This window comes from Carassius gibelio, chromosome B12 (genome assembly GCF_023724105.1).
Source record: "Carassius gibelio isolate Cgi1373 ecotype wild population from Czech Republic chromosome B12, carGib1.2-hapl.c, whole genome shotgun sequence".
Classification (NCBI taxonomy): Eukaryota; Metazoa; Chordata; class Actinopteri; order Cypriniformes; family Cyprinidae; genus Carassius; species Carassius gibelio.
Genome location: NC_068407.1, coordinates 17,763,110 through 17,785,142, shown reverse-complemented (window position 1 = coordinate 17,785,142; position 22,033 = coordinate 17,763,110). Strand labels below are relative to the sequence as shown.

The window sequence follows — 22,033 nt, the reverse complement described above, 5'->3', positions numbered from 1 at the left end:
AGTAGCAGCGTACAGTACACCATCTGTGCATCTGCACCCTGGTGAGGTGCACCATGGGAGGTATTAGGTAAGTGTGAAGAACAAAAATTGCTTTCATCAGTGCAACATACACATCATTTTGTCCAAAAATGTTCTCCAATGGATTTGAGTAAATCTGTTCACATCCATCACTGTCAATTAGCACGCAATGAAGGAAATTGCACAGGAGAGCTTTGGCACTTTTGTACGCTGTATTTCAATCTGCCTCTTAATAACTAACTACCCACAGTCCAGTTTAAACATGTAATGACCGCTTTGAGACAGCATATTAACATATCCATGGTACAGTAAGTCATTTGTCATTGAGCATAAACACCCCTTTTTTGAATGTAACTTGAGATCATTACCATAAAATGATGTCAAGAAAACATATATTTTTATCCTTGCATGGTTAATGCAACCTGAATCTCAAACAAATGACTCTTATTCTTATCAAGACTCAAACTTAGTAGGTACATTTCAGTCTGCTGGCTTCAATGAACTCACTTAATCTGCCAGAGCATTTATTGAATCAATATCAAGTTTCTACCGGTGAAGAAATATATTTCTTAATATAATATAGATTTTCAAAACAGCTTCACAATATTAAACAGGATCAAAAACTGATAATGCAAACTTTAAAAATAAGGCAAACCACAAATTCTACTATAAAGCAGCTTTAGCAAGACAATAGTGTTATTATTCAGTTCAGTAACTGTGTAAAGTTCATTCATTTTGAAAGAACTTCAAATGAGCAATAAGTAAAAGACAATAAAATAAAATTATTCAGCTTCAGTCAATTCACTGTTGATTCATTAATTAATTGAATTCAATCAACAATCATGTCATTATTCAGATCAGTTCTGATTAACATAACGCCACTCAAATGTTCACGCAAAGAAGGTGTAACTTTTATTTTCACTGTAGTATTGTTATTGCTGCCATGTTGTGGAGATGCTGTGTTACTTTGTGAAAACGAAACTACCTTGTTTGGCTTAACAAAAGAGGAAAATATCTGCTTTGTCATGCCTAGAGCTGATCCGTGATGGCTGCTGAGGAAATACATAAGCTTCGTTCTGTGGAACGCCGTATCGGCATTTGTCACCTGTGTCCTTCGACGAATCCGTCGGCCGCGCTGTTCTCTAACCCCCTCATGCCTGCAGTGTGTGACCCTGTTTGACGCATTTTATGGAGAACTGTTTCCTGAACATGTAAACTAGCCTACAATGGGTCTGTGCTCAAGGGCTGTTATATAAGGTGAGGCAGTGTAGAGTAGCGCTTGTTAGTTGTTTCTCCGATCAGAAATGCAGACATGGTTTAATGTTTACGCGGCACGATATGCAACGCAATGCATAAAAACACAGTATAAGTCATTATAATCATTACAGTTTTTCTCAGTCACTTTGGTGCATTTCTCAAATCAGAAATGAAATTCTCAAAACTACTTGTACAACCTCCACATGATCTAGTCATTTATACACATTATAAAACCAGTTCCTCTTCAGGAACTCGAGCTGCATCGAGAACGTTTGGGGAACGCGTCCAGCGTGACGTCTCTGAATAACATGTATAATCAGTCCAAAGGAAGGGCGAGACCAGGAAGCATAAAAGCATGAGCGGCGAAGCCGGATATCAGCCTTGTGCCTTCAGCAAGCGCTCTGTGTGTGTGTCAGTCACTATCTGTTTGTCTTATTTAGTCTTATTTAGTGTCGTTTGTCCACTGATAAACTCCATTGTCAAAGCTTTAAACAAGGGAAGTTTTGGGCGAGAGCAGGCAGCGCTCAGGCTGTGTGTTTTTCCCTGCCCAAAAAACAAAACAAAAAAAAGTTGTCTGCTTGAGAGTGAAGCGCGCAGTGTCAGTTTTTGAGGGAGTTGACGGCTGCGATGCGAGCCTTTGCTTCACTCTCAGAAGGCTCTCTTTGAGGAGAGAGCTTTCACTGGCGTTTCTCGCGGTGCCAGTCCCGCTTTCGCCGAGGCGAAACGGTGGTTGTGCTCGCGGGACTCGCTTTCGGATCTGCTGGAAGGAATGTAAGACGGGCAAGTCCCTATCTTCTTTCTTATCCACCAGATCCGGCGTTTGCGGTACATTCTCCCCGATGAGAGGGCGCGCCGGCGCTGCCTGTCTTTCTCTGAGGAGATTGATGTGGAAAGGCATCGATGAGCTCGCCAGTTACACAAGCACCAGTCACACAAGCACCAGTTGCACAAGCATATTATGCCTAATATTAACATAAGCAGCATTAATGAAGAGTGGAGCTCGCGCAGTCAGCTCTCGGGGGGCTGACTGTGCTTTTCTCACTGTTAAGCGCTCCGCTCTCCCTGGGCACGCTCTGAGGAGTGTGTCCGTGCATGCGATCCTGCAGGCTCGTCCTATCTCCGCCCGTTTTCACTAGATCTAGAGCTCGTGCTCGAGGCTTCGAAACCAGCGCTGCGGTTTATTCGCCCTCTGAGACAGCTCGCTACTGCTGCATGCTCTCTCGCCGGGCACGCTCCGAGGAGTGTGTCCGTGCATGCGATCCTGCAGTTGCGGTCGCGCGGTTGCCGAGGCACAGCAGCGACCGCGATAGCGGGAATCGCACATGATCTGGCGAACGGGTTGGAGACGGCCTATCTCCACCCGTGTTCACTAGATCTAGAGCTCATTCTCGAGGCTTGGAAACCAGCGCTGCAGTTTCTTCGCCCTCTGAGACAGTATATATATAAAATATATATAAAAGACATGAGCGCTGCCGAGGCAAAGCATGTATTACATGGTTTCATTTTTATGTGAGTTTTTCTACACCAGACCGTGTTGACTAGTCTGGTTGCTGACTACATTTAATTCTAAGGAATAAAATGACATTTATCTGACTATGTGAAGTTAGATGTACAGGGGCTCTAGGGATGTGATTTCTTTTGTTAGAACACGTGTGTACCGCTCTTCCTCTGAGGAGGTTGAGGCGGTCAGGGGCTGCTGGGCGGAGCAGTCCTAACCGTGTTCCAGCCCCACGTGCCGGGTGTGTCACTTTTGTGCTCCGCAGACGCCAGAGTCAAAGTGGCGCTCCCAGGCCGAAGGCTTCTAGTGGAAAGCAGTTCTACGGACCGTTGTTTTCGCTGGATAGCCTTCAGCATAACGTCCTGACGCCTAGGACGTTTTGGGGAAGAGTGGTGTACACCGCATTACACGGTGCCCACCTCTCCTCAGTGCCCTCAGGAGATTGTTCTGCCAACCCTGCCGGTGTTCCAGGGCGCAGCGATCTCCGGCGAGCGCTTCTCTCAGTTACCGCCCGGAAATGTAGAGGTGCTGAGAGGCTCGCTACCTCTACGGAGGTCTCTAGAGGAGCTAGTACGGTCGTCCCCTGCCGGTCCACCGCTTCAGGGCACCGAGCTAGTGGCTCTAGGCGCACCAGAGGCCAGTCTCGCGAGACAGGTTCCCTTAGGAGGTCACATGGCGGTGTGGGAGCTCCTGCCAAGTGTACTTCACGGGGTCCTGCCCCGAGCAGGCTCTGGTCTAGTCTTCCTAGCAGACGATGTGGATCTGAGGACAGTCGTTTTTAGGAGACTTCAGCTACGAGAGTCCTGATGCTGCGACTCAGGACCTCGGAGGGCAGGCCCCTCTGGGGAAGAGCAGTGTACACCACATTGCACGGTGCCTGTCTCTCCTCAGTGCCCTCAGGAGATCGATCTGCCAACCCTGCCGGTGTTCCAGGGCGCAGCGGTCACCAGCGAGCGCTTCTCTCAGTTACCGCCCGGAAACGTAGCGGTGCTAAGAGGCTTGCGACCTCCTGGGAGGTTTCCAGAGCAGCTAGTTCGGCCGTCTCCAGCCGGTACGCCGCTTCAGGGCACAGAGCCAATTGCGCTGATGCAACCAGAGATCAGTCTTGAGAGGCTGATTCCCTTAGTAGACTATATTGCAGCGTGAAAACTACTGCCAAATGTGTCTCAGTGGGTCCTGCACACTGTAGTGAGAGGCCACAGAATCCAGTTCTGGTGGGCCCCAAGCAGGCTCTGGTAATGGAACAGAAGTAGACTCTCTCTGAGGAATGGAGACCATCGAGGTGGTCCCTCCTTGGGTTGCAGAGTCCGGGTCCTACAGCCGATACTTCACTGTTCCGAGGAAGGATGAGGTGTTGTGTCCTTTTCTAGATCTGTGCTTTTTGAACCTCTCAGTCAGGGGACTGAAGTTTAGCACGACTGCACAGGCCAAGTCTGAGGACTGGTGTGTCACGATCTATCAAAAGATGCACTTATCTCCATCCTTCTTCATCGGAAGTTCCTGAGGTTTGCTTTTGAGGGAAAAAGCCTACCAATAAGTATCTTCCACTGGCATTGCACTCTCACCCCACACTTTCCCGACTCAACCACATTGTTGACTGGTTGATATCAGCTGAATCTGAGCAGATGGCGGTTCGGCACCGAGGTGTCGTTGTCGCTCACATGGAAGAGCTGGGGTTAAGACTTAACGCCAAGAAAAGTGTGCTTTCTCCAGTTCAGAGAACCACTTATCTGGGCATGGTGTGGGATTCGACCACGATGCAGGCACATATGTCACCTGCTCGGATCGAGTCGATCCTCACTGCAGTCACGAGAGTGAGAGAAGGCTGGTCACTCACTGTCAAGCAGTCACGGAGATTGCTGGGTCTGATGGCAGCTGCGTCCAACGTGAATACTATTGGCCTGCTGTACATGAGACCCCTACAGTGATGGCTCAAGACAAAGGGGTTCTCCCTGAGGGGAAACCCACTTCGCATGCTAAAGGTCACGCGGCGCTGCCTACGTGCCTTAGATATGTGGAGGAAGCCTTGGTTCTTGTCCCAGGGCCCGGTGCTGGGAGCTCCTTGTCGCGGCGGTATGCTAGCGACGGACGCGTCCCTCACCGGCTGGGGTGCGGTCATGAGTGGCCACCCTGCCCGTGGTCTGTGGAGTGGTCGCCATCTGACATGGCACATCAACTGCCTGGAGATGCTGGCCGTGCTTTGTGCAATTCATTATTTTCTCCCAGACCTAAGTGGTCACCATGTGTTGGTGCGCACCGACAACACAGCGGTGGTCTCTTACATCAACCATCAAGGAGTTCTGCACTCACACCGTTTATACAACTAGCGTACCAGATCCTTGTGTGGGCCCAGGACGAATTCCTCTCGCTCAGAGGAGTTCACATTCCTCGGCATCTTAATATGGGAGCAGACATCCTGTTGAGGCAGGGGACGAAGCCCGGGGAATGGCGGCTTCACACTGGGGTGATGAAGCAGAGTTGGAGATGTTGGCCAGACTTGGGTGGATTTGTTTGCGACTCAAGAGACATCGCACTGCCCCCTCTGGCTTCCTCTGACTCATCCAGCTCCACTGGGGCTGGACGCCATGGTACAGACATGGCCGAGGCTTCATCTGTACATTTTTCGAGTCGAGCTGCTGTTAGTAGCCCCGTTCTGGACGGGCCGGGTATGGTTCCTGGGCCTGATTTCTCTTTTTGACAGCACTCCATGGGAGGTTCCCGTCAGGAGAGATCTCCTCTCGCAGGCGGAGGGTGCGCCCCCGCATGGAGCTTAGAGGCTGTAGGTGTTGTCTCTGAGGAGGCACAACTCTTAGCTTTTAGGTTGTAAGACATTTATCTGTGGTTTCCTACATTATCAGTCGCTAATTTCATGTTGCTCAAAATGTATTACATAGTTTTCTGTGTAAATAGTCTTACCCCCCAAAACATCTAGTCTTTAGTTCATCGTATAAGTCATTAAATGTAAAATGGTTATTTTTTTTTTTTACACATTATTATTAGACTTATTGTAAATTTGGCATGAATTGTGCAATTTAATCTTAAGTAATGAAGAGAATGTAGATCAACCAGTGATAAACCATTTCTCTGAAATAGCTCAAAGGTTCATCTCATGAATCTTCAGTTGGAAAGCTTTTTTCTGAAAACTTTGTGCCCATATTCATTTTTCCTTTTCTTTATCACAATGACATTGTAAAATGTAAAATGATTGTAAAATGACAATGACAATGTTCATTGACACAGATATTTATTTTTGACAGACAAACTAAGGATTTTGAGCCAGAGATTGGCTTTTGCAGGTAATCCATGGTGATTTGCTATTTGTACGAGTTGTTTTGAGAAATGCACTTACTGTTTTGCAAATGTCAAGTATGATTCGTGAAATGTACCAAAGCGACTGAGAAAAACTTTAATTATGTCCCCACTGGATACAACAAATACCTTGTTTGTAATGGGTTTTAATGGTTTTATCTGGACGGCATCAAAGTATGTTAACATGTATCATTTCCATCACATGCTGGCCAATCAGTGTATACCTCGCTTTTCAGATTGATGAGCTTTGTAAAAATCAACGGGTTTCAGAAAGCCGGCGCATAGATGAGCAACAATAATGTAATGTGGTTTTGACGCTTAAACCGCATAAACACATTGTGTTATATTAAATATACAACATAATGTTCTTTTTAAATTAATCTTAATTGAATTAAACACAATCTAAATCAAATCAATCATAAGCTTATGAACAAGAATCCTCACAACTAAGCACTCTAAGCAACTAGCAACATACCTGCAAAATTGGGAACTGCAACACGCAAATTGCATTCAGAATGCATTTTATGGACACGTTTGAGCTGTTACTTTATTGTCATAATACCTTTAGTGAATCAAAACAGTAAAAATTGTGCCAGTAAATGTTGCACTGACCAAGCACAATTCGTTTTTAGCAAACTGTCCACCTCATATTTTAAAGCTAAACCAAAACGAAGTAGACTTGAATTTCATGATTAAACTTAAGTGCTGTTCTGAATTCTGACCACATTCTTTCAAAAGAACGCCCTTCATTTTAGTTTAATGAAATGCAGATAAAAAAAAGAAACCAACAAAATAGACCTACCATTTGGACTCTCCTCGTCTATGGCTACAATGGTTGCAGGCGGGCCTGTTCTGGAGAGCTTGCACTCTGAAAAATCAAGGACACAGAATTAATGGGAAAAAGGAACAGAAAAAAATACTAAATTTCATCACGTCTAGACTGCAACGTAACTCATACTAAACAAGACATTTCAATTTCAGCTCACATTAAGTCACACAACCTGCACATAAAAAAAGGATCTACGAGTACTGTAACCTATCCACTGCTGGGACCAGGGTTGGGGGGGGGGGGGGGGTACAAGTCAAAGATAGATTTACAAAATGACTTCTTTATGTGTATAGAGAGAGCTGTTACCACTGGGGTTGCAAAGGGTTAATAGAGTTGTGCTCTCACGCCCGATGAGAGAACAAAAGAGAAACAGAAAGATAAGATACATCGTCTTACCCTCATACTGCCAGTCTGGAGTCATAGATAGTGTCATCAGCAGAGAGCAGGAGAACGATGGAGTGACAGAGCGGTGGGGAGAGACAGAAGAAAAAAGAAGCACAAAATCAAATTTTCCTCCGATGCTTCTGAGATAAGTCAGAGGAAATAACCAAACAGAAAGAGACATATACATGGAAAAAATTCAGAAGACAAGCAGTGTTACTAGCAAGAGGTGTTCACATGAGTTATTTTCTGGTGCTCCTCAAGATGACTGTGAATTTGCAAAAGTAGGAAATGTTGCTGGAAGAGTATTCCTGTCAAATTAATATAGTTATAGGGCTACCTTTAACCATTAACTACCATTAAAATCAAATGGAAATTAAGAGTTATTCAAAAACCATAACTTAACCCTGAAAACTGACTGGTTGAAAGAAATGATTTTTTTACAAAAATCAACACCAATGAAAATTAACACCATTGAGGACATTGCTTCAGGCAAAATCAAAGCAAGCAGACCACAAATGTTTTTGGATAACATTCCTGTCAAACATATATGATCTTAAACTCACTCCTAAAAATTAACAACCCCTAAAAACAACAAAGGCTCTTTGGAAAAACATTCGTATATCTACATTTTTGCAAAACTTGCAAATGCACATAATTCACTGCAGTTTGCTGTTGAAATTAACACTAGTGGCAGTAAAACACCAACAACTTGTTTTGCACTTCACACAGATTATGATTACGGTGCATAATATAAATTATTTAAGATTTATTTTCAAACATTTCAATCCCCCCATTGGTCCTACATTATTTAATTACAATGCCAACTAAAATGTTGATCCACGAATGTCCTACTTGGCAAAATCATAGTTGCAAAGTACAATAGCTGGAAACCAAAGTATCTGTATTTTGCCAATTAGGACAAAATGTACCTAGATCCGTATGAAAATTGATGGATATTATGATAATTTTGGAATCTCAAACCCAGCCCAATCCTAAACTCTGGTTGACAAAAGGCACAACCATACCCCTTACCATTTCAGTCTACAAGAAGAGGGAAAATAACAAGGATGAAAATCAGCAGGATAAAAACATACTCCTATCCCAACCCCCAAACTTAACCATTAACTCTAAAATCAACTGACAGATTAATGAGAATTCTTCACACCCCAACCCCCAATTGGTTAAGGTCATTTTGTTTCAGGACCGACAAGGGTAATGATTGCAAACAAGTCCCATTTGTCAAAACCAATGTAAGTGGACCGCAAAACAGTTTGAGTCTGATGCAATTTCTACATCAGCAGAAAAACAAAGACATGATTGACACTAATATAATTGTTCCTGACAATAGAGATTGCATTTTGTTTTTCAGGTCCATGTGCTTGCCATTAGCAAATGTTCTACAGACAAGTTGCATCTTGAAGTGACATGAACAAATCATACTTTTGTCAAAAACAGAGAAAGCAACCAGATTTTTAGAATGTATCTACCAAATTAAAAACTTCTAAGTGAGTTTACCTTTGCACCCAATGTTAAACGTCATCTAACAAATTTAGCTTTTAGCTTCAACATAGACCTGCATTTTGCTTATATGCTGTATTTTACCCCAGCGTTGCAAGAACTGACTATTCGCTTTCTTGATTTACAGTGGCAAGCAATGAGACAGTGCTACGCTGCAGTCCTTGAGTGACTGATTTGATTAACATGCTCCTTCACGGTAGGCATGACGAGATCTACGACTGCCAGCGGTTGCTGTTGTTAGCAGGAGGAATCTGGTCTCAACCCGCTGGCTTTTCTCCTCCCTACACACCTTTTCCCAAAATGAATGGCAAGTTATGAGATGACGACAGCAGAATATAAATCACACAAAATCCATTCCATGAATTCTGCAACACAGATCAGTGATTATGAACAAAATGGGCTTTCTTTGAGGTCGCAATACAAAGCGAGGGCAGTTAATTGTCCCGTTACACAAAGGTCAGTCATCTGAAGTTCAAATGAAGGGCAAGTCTACCGTAAAAGTTCTCAGGATTGGTTTTCTGTTTTATGACGACGGCCGTTTCCATCTGTGCTTGCGTTTCCAATTCCTGTCTCTGGCCTGCCACTCATGAATTACAGATTGATAGCATTTGTGTGGCTTTACATAACATCAGAAGTGCTGACACATTAAACCGAGGTAAGTTGGGCTCTCTTAGCAACTGGGCCAATGACGGGGAGCAGGGTTTCAAAGGAAAGACCAACTATCTGATGTCGCCATTAAAGATTCATGGCTGTGGAGCTCCTTTTATACTAAGGAAAGACAAAACATTATTACCATTGATGAACTTGGAACAAATGGTTTTCCAAATAGCACCCTTGACCACAAAAAAAGGGCAAAGCTTTTATTTTCTTTCAGTTTGAGTTTTTTTGTTTATTTTAGCCTATATGTGACCCAAATTTATCTCGGCTTCAGCAGAGGTGAGAACTACAGCATAGAGATTCTGCAGTCTCTGAAGTCTGAAAACAATTATGACTTTTTAAAGTCATCGTTCTCCCAGAAGTTAAAATTGTGATCATTAACTCAACAAAATACGAGTTTGGAAACATATATATATATATATATATATATATATATATATATATATATATATATATATATATATATATATATATCAACAACATATATATATTTAGCACAGATGATACTGAAATGACACTGGTCTGTACAACTCGTGCACTATATTCCATATTTCTAAAATAATCATTCCCATAATTTTAAGTCTTTGCTTTGTTTGAGTAACAAACCAAAATTTTGTCATCAATAAAGTAATATTTTGTAATTTTTGGAGCTTAGGTTCCTCATTTCTACCTTCAGTGTATGGAAAATGTGACCATTCTGTATAATATCTCCTAGTGTTACACGCAAAACATGCTGGAATGATATAAAGGTGATAAGATGAAGAAAAAACAGTGTTTTTTAAAAACATTGGCACCAGATTTCACAGCAAAATCAAGGGTGTAAAAGTGAGACTCTGAGGGTCGGTCTTACAAATGCTTTAGATAAGATAACACACCTCTGAAAGCCTGGAGAGGAGCCAATGGGAGTAATCACAGAAGAAATCAACACTCAGCAATAAGCAAGCACACAGGAAGGAAACTCTGAAGAGCCACAAATCCAGAACGTGAACATTAAAAAAAACATTTGGTTGCCCACTAAGGTTTATCTTAATTTTTCGGTATGCTGTTTGTGACACAAAGATAACCAACCTCTGAATTGTTCTGTAAATATTGGGGAGTGAGTCATATTTAAATTTAAATAACGTATTTATTTTATTATTATTATTATTGTACTTTTTGCTTTAATCAGTAAAAAACAGGCACAAAATCTACATCAATATCTAAAATATCACTTAAGTACTTTTAGCAAATTAAATGCATTTACCCACTGGTATGACTGCAGCCTGTCTGAATAACAGTTATTATGGATAATTCATCTGTGGTGTATGAAGATGAATAATCCCTTCAATTTGTATGGGTTGTGAATGTTGCACAGTACGTAGTATGGAATATTATTTTAAGATCTTTTGTATGGAATTTATAGCTCTACAGTATATATAGTGAAGCAATAAATCTCTTTTAAACCTGAACATAATAAGTACGCATATCTCAGGATTATGGAAATCAATAGATTATGGTAATGGAAGATTAAGGAAAAAAGAAATAATCTAACAGTATGTGGCAGGTATTCTCAAATTCATCCCACCATAACAATTCAGACATCTTTTGAGAATTAATTAAGAAAGCATTGTGACGTGACAAACCAGAACACTTTATAATATATTATAATATAACCTTTACAATCAGCAAAGCTGTCTGCGGCCCAAGAATTCATAATGTGGGCAGTCTAATCAAGCATCGCGTTAGTTCAGTCAGGCCACGTTAGTCGCGCTTGCATCAGCTGACAGTCAGCTGTTCCTGACATGTACCAATCCAGTCTTGACACCTATCACCTGCGGTCTATTTAAATTCCCATTATTCAGTGTCTCTTCCATTGCATTGCTGCTTGCAATTAACTCCCTCCTCCAAACCCAACTCCACCATCTGAACCTGTAATCCGATCTAACTTGTTCTTTCTTTACAGTGCTTAATTGGAAGCAGTCTCTATCACATTTTGTTTACAACTCATGTAATTGTGAATTGTAATCATATATGCTAATAATGGTTCTGTTCTGTACCCCAGGGGGATTTGTCATGCTGCTCTCTCCACTCTGTCCAAGCATGGCTGCATGGACAGGCGTGTGGAGTGTTTCCCAAAACATAACCATACCGTCAACACTAACTGTATGCAATTATAACTGTCATAAATATACTTAACGGAAGTGGTCCTGATTGAAATTTAGTTATGCCGCCCTATTTAGCTTCCTTGGAACGCAAAACTTTGTGTAAAAAGTTTGTGTAATTTACATTAAAGTGTTTGTATCATCAGATTATCTTACAAAACTTTTCACAATTCATATGTCCTTTATAATAATTGTAAAGCAAAACATTAGGATATGCAAATACTGTCATCAGTGATTTGTGCATAGTGACAGACTGCTTGCTGCATTTGTGAAACAGTGTGTGTTCTATGCATCAGCAAAAATGTAAGAAAATAGCACCCACATGTCAAAAGCTTGACAGCAAAACAGACAATATGACAAATAAATGGACTGATTCCTAAATCAGTGCATCCAATTATGAGAGACGAGAGATCACTGTTCTAGACTATTCAAGTAAGTATATTGTTTATTCTCCAATTCAGATGGATGGACAGACAGATGGATGGATAGACAGACAGACAGACAGAGACAGATGGGAAGCACTTTTTTGTTGTTGGACAGACAGATAAACAGATTTCTGAGAGAAAAACATAAACAGAGAACAGACAGATTTGTATAGACAGACAGACACAGTATGAGAGAATGATAGATAATAAAACCTGAACATAATAAGTACGCATATCTCAGGATTATGGAAATCAATAGATTATGGTAATGGAAGATTAAGGAAAAAAGAAATAATCTAACAGTATGTGGCAGGTATTCTCAAATTCATCCCACCATAACAATTCAGACATCTTTTGAGAATTAATTAAGAAAGCATTGTGACGTGACAAACCAGAACACTTTATAATATATTATAATATAACCTTTACAATCAGCAAAGCTGTCTGCGGCCCAAGAATTCATAATGTGGGCAGTCTAATCAAGCATCGCGTTAGTTCAGTCAGGCCACGTTAGTCGCGCTTGCATCAGCTGACAGTCAGCTGTTCCTGACATGTACCAATCCAGTCTTGACACCTATCACCTGCGGTCTATTTAAATTCCCATTATTCAGTGTCTCTTCCATTGCATTGCTGCTTGCAATTAACTCCCTCCTCCAAACCCAACTCCACCATCTGAACCTGTAATCCGATCTAACTTGTTCTTTCTTTACAGTGCTTAATTGGAAGCAGTCTCTATCACATTTTGTTTACAACTCATGTAATTGTGAATTGTAATCATATATGCTAATAATGGTTCTGTTCTGTACCCCAGGGGGATTTGTCATGCTGCTCTCTCCACTCTGTCCAAGCATGGCTGCATGGACAGGCGTGTGGAGTGTTTCCCAAAACATAACCATACCGTCAACACTAACTGTATGCAATTATAACTGTCATAAATATACTTAACGGAAGTGGTCCTGATTGAAATTTAGTTATGCCGCCCTATTTAGCTTCCTTGGAACGCAAAACTTTGTGTAAAAAGTTTGTGTAATTTACATTAAAGTGTTTGTATCATCAGATTATCTTACAAAACTTTTCACAATTCATATGTCCTTTATAATAATTGTAAAGCAAAACATTAGGATATGCAAATACTGTCATCAGTGATTTGTGCATAGTGACAGACTGCTTGCTGCATTTGTGAAACAGTGTGTGTTCTATGCATCAGCAAAAATGTAAGAAAATAGCACCCACATGTCAAAAGCTTGACAGCAAAACAGACAATATGACAAATAAATGGACTGATTCCTAAATCAGTGCATCCAATTATGAGAGACGAGAGATCACTGTTCTAGACTATTCAAGTAAGTATATTGTTTATTCTCCAATTCAGATGGATGGACAGACAGATGGATGGATAGACAGACAGACAGACAGAGACAGATGGGAAGCACTTTTTTGTTGTTGGACAGACAGATAAACAGATTTCTGAGAGAAAAACATAAACAGAGAACAGACAGATTTGTATAGACAGACAGACACAGTATGAGAGAATGATAGATAGATAGATAGATAGATAGATAGATAGATAGATAGATAGATAGATAGATAGATAGATAGATAGATAGATAGATAGATAGATAGATAGATAGATAGATAGATAGAGTTATAATAAAGACAGAAAGAAGACAGACAGACAGACACATTGACAGATCATTTAGTGTTATATATTTTTACCATGTCTTTTTATTCGCTGGCCCCTGGATACCCTGCATTTTCTAAAAGTGGCCCTTGAGCTATGGAATCTGAGTTTCTCTGATAAATGGTTCTATAGCCCCAGGGTTTATGAAGAAACTCCAGAACAATAAAAGGACAGTGCGATGCGGGAATGACATCCACGTCAACACCATGGCTGCTTGTCCAGTGGGACACATCCATCACAGCTAAGGTCAAAGATCTGAACTTCTATCTTCTGAGTGGGATGGATGTCTCCACCGGGAGCCATTCACTACTGTCTGCTGATCGGCCCTTTTCACATCTCCTATACGTCAATCTGCCCTTGTGCTTAAGTCACAGCACTCGGCAGAAAATAAGTGTGAAGATAAGCACACTCAGCAAAAACTTCCAATCAAATGAATTTGTTTTGAATGAGAAAGTACAAAAGTTTGAAAAAGTGTTTTCTAATTTTAACTGAAACCATTCGGGGTTTTACTGCATTCCAGGACGCATTGATTGGCACACATACAATAATGGACTGGTTTTTGCTCATTACATATCCCATAACTTTAAAGCACAAGCCAAATTTACTTTAAATTATTTTTAAGTCTTTATATGAAGACTGAACTAAAGACTGAAATCTCTCAACTCCAATGGGTCTGCAGCATAGTATGCATTATGAACAGCTCTGACCTGATATAATATAAGTATGTTGACTCACATCGTGTGGCATCCCTGAAGGGAAACATTATTGAAATTTTAATGACCAGTGAAATGTTTAGCGATGAAGCATGTCTGAGCTGCGAATTCGTATAGCCTGATGAAAAATGGATGAGATTATATTTCTTGGAATGAATCTTGGCCTTGTTCTTAGTTAGCATTCAGTGGACACCATGCGTAGCTGACCTACTCTGGCTGAACCGTGTCCCTGAACAGAGCGAGCACATCTGAATCTACAGGGGCGAGAGAGAGCAAGCACTTGGGAAGCTGGACTGTCGAACTCTAGTGGTCATGGTTCAAATGAGAATAGAGTGTACGAGGCCAACTCCACTATAAACTTTAGCCTGTTAGCCACACTGCTATATGGTCCCCAGGGGTAGGAATCCACCAGAGAACATGCAAAATCTAATAGAATCAAATCATAGCTGATTAGCCTGGTCCTGTTAGCAGCTGCAAATAACCTTCTCTTAAAAGCATTTTTCCAATGGAAAATTAGGCATTTATTTTAAATAATATGCCAGTCGAGCTACTGCCATCAAGATGAATGGGGATAGCTCTCTCTATCCCGCCTTGTTATGGACAGGAACCTCAGGAGAGTGAAAGATCTTTTGAGAGATAAAGTCAGGAAAAAGTAGAGTCTGCTCCCAGATTGACAGGATGACAGTAAATGATCCTCACTGTTGGTTTTGGTTGATTCTAAAGCTGCTTTCAAGCTGAATGAGTTCTGGTGTCTATTGGAATGCAGCTCAAATTCATTTCTGTGTGTGTGTGTGTATGCTGTAGCATTCTCTCAAAAAAGTATTGTTTTCCTCTGAGAAAGATACTTTTTAGTTCTTTTTTAAAACATTTTGATTCTCTTGTAATTGTTTGATTGAGAAACTTTGCATTCTCTCGTAAAGCATTTTCCTTCTCTTGCAAACTTAGTGCAAATTCTCACAAACATATTGTGTTCCCTTAGAAACTATCACAATTGCAACTGCGATTGTTCTATCGCAAACATAATTCATTTCCACAAGAAACTTTGCATTCTCTTGCAGACATTTTGCAGTCACCTGAGAAACATGTTCTCTCACAAAACATTTTTGTTCTATTGTAAAATTGTTGTTCTCTTGCAAATATATTACATTCCCCAGCGAAACTTAGCATTCCCTGAGAAACATTTACAATCTCTTGTAAAATGTGCCGTCTCTCGCAAAATTATTGCATTCCTCCCACCTCATATTAATTCATTCAAAAGTTTTGCAAGTGAATGAATAGTTTGTTGGGGGAATGCAAAATTTCAAGAGAATACAAAAGCTTTAAAATATTTTTTCCATCCAATCTCATTTGACTTTTATTACCATGTAGCCTTAGGGGCTTTGTATATTTCGAAACAATTTATAAAATGCAAATTAACCTCAAGCATTCGAAACATGAATTTAACTACCACACACACTGGTAGTTCCAGGTTCACTTTGAATAAATTTAGCTTTAGCTGTTATAATAAATGTTGTTTATAATGAATGTAAGTACAATTTATGTTTGTTTTGTACTTTTTTATGTTTTGAAATCCATACAACTTATCTGGGTTTTTTTCCTCTCAAAAATAAATAAATAAATGCCATCTACTGACCTAGCGTGAGTCCTTTTCTAGAAAATATGGCAATGCATGCCTGCGCCATATAAAACCTTGATCTACTGCCATATTTGCAGAGACTGGATTAGTGTATGTAAATATGAATGCAAGAGGTACATATCTCTACAATTTCCTTTAAAAGATCCGTTTACAAAAGTTTCCACTCTTGAAATAAGGTGGAACCAATAAATCAATGTTTAGACTGGAATATCCTTTATCTTCATTAAACCTGGAGGTCAAATGCAAATTGTCTTCAACCCAGACAGACTCACTGTAGAATAAATGTATGGCTTAGTGATGTAGAAGTAATACACTGTACACTCAATTCCAGCTCAAGTTTGGCTGCTCCTGTCATTTTGGTGAGGACAAAGAGTAAATCATTTCTATATGGACTTCACTTTGGGCACAGGGGAAAATGTCATGTTGGAACAAAAAGAGCCCTTCCCAAACTGTTGCCACAAAGTTGGCAGCCCATAATTCTCCAGAATTTCACTGCTTGGTGCAGCATTAAGATTTAAAACCTTTTACAGCTTCCGAAACCATTAAGGGAGGAGTCCATCTACGTTTGGCAATATATTTTAGTTATACAGGCTAACAAGCTGTTTAACAAGCGTGTTCCTGTAGCTCAATTGGTAGAGCATTGTGATATCAAGTGTAAGGTTCGATTCCCTGGGAACACATGATAGCTAAAAATTGATAGCACTGTAAGTCGCTGTAAGTCGGTTTGGATAAAAGCGTCTGCTAAATGCATAAATTTAAATTTTACATTGAACAAGCTTCTGATAAATAAACACCAAAAGAACCATAAACATAGTCTCTAACACTTCAAGATTCTGAAATCAAAATGTACTGGTAATCTTCCCTTACAGAAAGATCTTAATTTGAGAACTGCAGAGACAGTACAATTATTTTAGAATCACCAACAAATCAGTTCGATATATGAAAATGAATCATTCAAACGCTTCATTGACAATCAGCTCAAAAGAATTATTCATTTAGCAGTTCTGGAGGCGACAGCTCATTGGAGAGGAAGATAATGGTCCCAAAAAATGTTGGTCTATTTCCACACAAGGCAGTTTTGACAAGAAAAATAAAAAACGTAAATAAAGCTCACAAATGATTTATGCTATTTTATGTTAACTTATGGTACCCATCTGTAATTTTTATGGCTTTATGGCAATTGTAACTATAAATTACTGTTGTGAGAAAAATAATTATCCCTAAAAAATAATATTTTATGTTCTATATAAAATAAATAAATACAATAACGTGATATGTACATACTAAATGTTATGAGGGGTCAGTAAATAACCGAAAAGCCTTGTTAAGGGCTTAACTATATACTTAACACTCTAGATAACAGGAAAAAAAATACATCGATTACTGAATTGAAGACTGAATGAAAAAGCATTTTCCAACTCTTTGCAGGTGAAGGATCAAAATCTAGAATTTTTCCACTTTCATATCAGTGTGCTACATTGATAAAACACTAGAAAGCGCACAACTAAGCAACACAAAAGAAATACAGTAAATTCCAGTGGTGTACAATGTGGAAGGATATGAGTCTTCATATATTGAGTGAAAAGAGGGTCTATTGTGCACATTTCCTACATGAAATTAGAATCTATCATACTGCCATGCCAAGTCATTATGGTTTCTGATTACAGTGTGTAACATTGTAACAACTGATGCCTGTGTTATATTCACATACATTGACTTTTACAATGTTAAACACAGTAGGTTTTTTTTTTTTTTTTGAAAAACAAGCCTCTCTGAAATGAATCATATTTTACTGCTACTTCTCAGTATTTAATTATTTATATTTCTAATCAAAATTTCTCTCACATTGCCTGCCATATATATTTTTTTTTTACTTCGCTAGTTGCAATGCATTCTGAAATGCTTCATATTCATGCTCCCTACCTTCTGGGTTATCAGGAGTGCACCTACAGAGGCAGCTCACCAGTTTATGAAGCAATCTCATGTTTTGGAAAACACAGATATCATCATCTAAATTAGATTGCTCCAAAGCAGGAATATTGAAGATGTCGGACAGTCAGGAAAATTTGTGCGGAAGAACTTACCATCTGAATCTTGAGAGTAGCTAGCAGCAGAGAGCAGAAGAACACCAATGCCGATTCCCAACCATTTAAAGAGCCACAACCTCTGGCGCATCTTCACGTATTACAGCATGCTCTCCTGTGAACATAAAGAGACAGATTATGGATGAAGTGCTTCTCTCATATAATGGCACTAGCACCATTTAAGACGCATGAGTCATAAGTCGCATAATTGGTAGCCAGTGAATTTCTAGACAGATCCCAGGGGGATTTAGATGCCAACTGGCCATTTGATTTTCATCTCTTTAAGAAATGTATTTACCGTTGTCATAAAAAGCAATCCCAAGGACTTTGAAGTTTACTCACAGAACATTCTAATTAATTATGGTATCAAAACAGACAATGAAAGTTAATTTTCCAGCCATAATTACTCAAGTCATTTTACATCATAAAAAAAAAAGAGAGTCTGGCTTTGGGGATGTTGCATCAAACTGAAACCCTCGGTAATAACAATGGGCAGAAAGCATTTGCTGCACATATAACCTTTCCCTTTGAAGTGAGCAGAGAGATAGATCGCGTTCTTCTTGTGAGAGACAACCCACAGCAAAGTGCAGCTTTGAAGTTTGCAACATGTCTGAGGGGTCAACGAACCTTCCTGGAAAAGACTCAAAGACCAACATGCTTTGACAGGTTTGGATGGAAGGAAAAGATAAGCTTTGCTCCTAGAGGAATAAGGTCAATTTATTTATATTATAACTAATCAGAGGAGACAGAGTTAGAAGTGAATCTTACAACGATAAAGAGTCTCCATTATCTGAGAGAATATAGATAACACAGCCAAACCAATAGCAATATTTAAATAAGATCCATTTATGTGAATGATGGAGACAATAGTGCTCAAAAAACACTGATTGCTGAGAGATAATTGTGCCTAATGTTTTACATGGTTTTGATAACTTTTCCATTTCATCAGAAATTTCATCAGATTTATTATGTCTTTATTTCATGTCATCCCTGGTTTGTTGGTGTCACGGCACGATTCAGTGGTTCATCTGGGTTTCCTGCGTCAGCTCCCGCATTCCCCTGGCACTTCAGCACTTCTAAAAGACTAACAGGCTGAATTTGTGTCTTTTTAAAGATGTAATTTTGCCCGTGTGTTTCTCAAGATCGCTGTGTCATGTGTCTGGGCTTTCAGCAGGCTGAGACTGCGTTTGTGGATGGCTCATGTTCTCATTACGGGGACATGACCACCTTGACATTAAGATCGAGACTCGATTACCTTAAAAGGTATAGAGTCCCCTCTGCCACACCCCGTTCTAGCTCCTGTTCTTTGTACCATTGGGAGAGCTTCCCAGGCCTCCCCGCTGGCTCATCCGGATGATCAGGCTCGGCTATGCGATTCAGTTCGCCCAGCGTCCCCCCAGGTTTTGGGATGTTTGCGCAACGATGGTGGGCACAGATGCTCCTGTCATGAGCGCAGAGGTCGCGACCCTGCTGGCAAATGGCGCTATAGAGCCGGTCCCTCCAGCCGACATGAAGTACGGCTTTTACAGCCCTTACTTCATAGTACCCAAGAAGACAGGTGGGTTACAGCCAATCCTGGACTTGCGTGCCTTGAACCGAGCTCTGCTCAGACTCCCGTTCAAGATACTAATGCCCAAGCGCATTTTCCAATGCATTCATCCGATGGATTGGTTTGCAGTGATCGACCTAAAGGACACGTACTTTCATGTCTCCATTCTCCCTTGACACAGACAGTTTCTTCGGTTTGCTTTCGAGGGGCAGGCATTTCAGTACAAGGTTCTCCCATTCGGGTTGGCCCTGTCTCCCCACGTCTTTATGTAAGTCGCGGAGGGAGCCCTGGCTCCTCTCAGGGAACAAGGTGTCCGTATCCTCAACTACCTTGACGACTGGCTGATTCTAGCTCAATCTCGAGCACGGTTGTGCAAGCACAGGGATCTGGTGCTCAGACAGTTCGCCCGACTGGGTCTTCAGGTCAAGTGGGAAAAGAGCAAACTCTCCCCTGGGCAGAGGATCTCTTTTCTTGTTATGGAAATAGACTCGGTCGCGGCTTACGAATGAGCGTGCGCTTTGACTACTGAATTGCCTGAGACAATTCGAGGGCAAAAGGGTGGTTCCACTGTAACTGTTTCAGAGGCTCCTGGGGCATATAGCATATGCGGCGGCAGTCATACTGCTCGGGTTACTCCATATGAGACCACTTCAGCACTGGCTTCACGAACGAGTCCTTAGATGGGCATGGCAACTGGGTACGCTCCGAGAGACTGTCACTGCGGCCTGCCTCTGTACCTTCACCCCGTGGTTGGACGCCATGTTTCTACGGACTGGCATGCCCCTAGAACCTGTGTCCAGACGTGTTTTTGTGTCAACAGATGCCTCTGCCATGGGCTGGGGGGCCATGTGCAATGGGCATGCTGCGTCAGGCTCCTGGACAGCACCCCGACTTCAGTGGCATGTCAATTGTCTCGAGTTGCTAGCAGTACGGCTTGCTCTGCACTGCTTCAGGGCCCTGCTGAAGTGTGGTCTACGCTCCCGCTGCATGTCGCAACTCGCTTGCCATCTCCTCTTGTGCAGTCAGAAGCATCTGAGGTCACTTCGTGCCATTCACATTCCGGCCAGGCTCAATGGTGCAGTCGATGAGTTCTCATGGCAGCAGTCTCACCCCAGGGAATGGAGACTCCGCCACTAGTTGGTTCAGCTGATTTGGGAACGCTTCGCTTGATTGCCTCTCCAGAAAATTCCCTGTTTTACTCCCTGACCGAAGACACCCTTGGTACGGAAGCTCTGGCACACAGCTGGCCGCTGGGCCTGCACAAGTATGCGTTTCCCCCAGTGAGCCTGCTTGCACAGACATTGTGCAAGATCAGGGAGGACGAGGAGCAGGCTCATGGTTGCGCCTTTTTGGCCCAGCCGGACATGGTTCCCCGAACTTGAACTCCTCCCTGGCCAATTCCTCTTAGGAAGGACCTTCTGTCTCAAAGACTGGGCACCCTCTGGCACCCAGATCCCGATCTTTGGAACCTACATGTGTGGATTCTAGACGGGTCGCAGAAGGTTTAGGTACCTTGCCACTAGGGATGGGCATTCGATTAAATTTTCTTAGTCGATCGTCGGGAGAATTAACGATCGACTATCGATTAATCATTAATATTTTTATAATATAATTAATTATTTAATTTTTATAATAAAAAAATGTAATGAATACAAAAATACAGCGTGTTTTTCCTCGGTGAGACCTTTATTACAAGATCAACTTGTGCAGACAGTTAAACTACGTTCAGGCAAACCGAACATATATCCGCGTGCATATGCAGTGCTCTAAAGCAGCGGAACCTGCAGCTGCTAGCAGGCGTTCTTAACCCTTTCAAGTCGATTAACGCATATATGCGTTTTGAGTCTGAATAAAGTGCTTCATTCTTTTTTCTGAGGAAATCCATTTCTCAAATCATCAACCACATCACATCTTTTTGGGGTGAATTATGTCTTAGTCCTCTCATCGCGAAGCAAACAGTAAAATAAAATAAAAACTTGAAGAACAGTCTCGCTGCCTTTTCTTCTGTGTGGGCGTATTCAAGCGCGCGCTTCAGTTTGAATCTGAATAGCGCGTTCAGCGCGGGGGCGTGGTCACATTAAATATAATGAAGGAAGATATGAAAAACAGACATTGCGTTGTTTTCATATGGATTACTTTATCTCAGAATATTTGTTTTTCGGAAGCACTTGTTTAGTTTAAAAGTAGACATTCCAGGCTTTCTATAGATATCTCTCTCATGTCTCTTCGTTGAGTATTCACGGAGTTACGGTTCATTTTAATGAAATGTTTGTACATGACGATCAGCGGAGACAAAGACTGTAGACAGCGCACCTTGTTTGTTATCTTTATTTT

At 41.2% G+C, this 22,033-nt stretch overlaps 1 protein-coding gene across 2 annotated transcripts in view; it reads right to left on the bottom strand.

Annotated features, from left to right (window-relative positions):
- The window catches only part of LOC127968991 (protocadherin-15), a 237,780-nt gene that overhangs the window by 205,996 nt on the left and 9,751 nt on the right, over positions 1-22,033 (bottom strand). For both annotated transcript variants that reach the window (XM_052570531.1, XM_052570532.1), the window contains exons 2-3: positions 18,151-18,265; positions 6,885-6,950 (exon numbers count right to left, since the gene is read on the bottom strand). In XM_052570531.1, coding sequence (XP_052426491.1) covers positions 6,885-6,950; positions 18,151-18,241 — 157 coding nt within the window. In that variant the 5' untranslated portion in view covers positions 18,242-18,265. The remainder of the gene's footprint in view (positions 1-6,884; positions 6,951-18,150; positions 18,266-22,033) is intronic.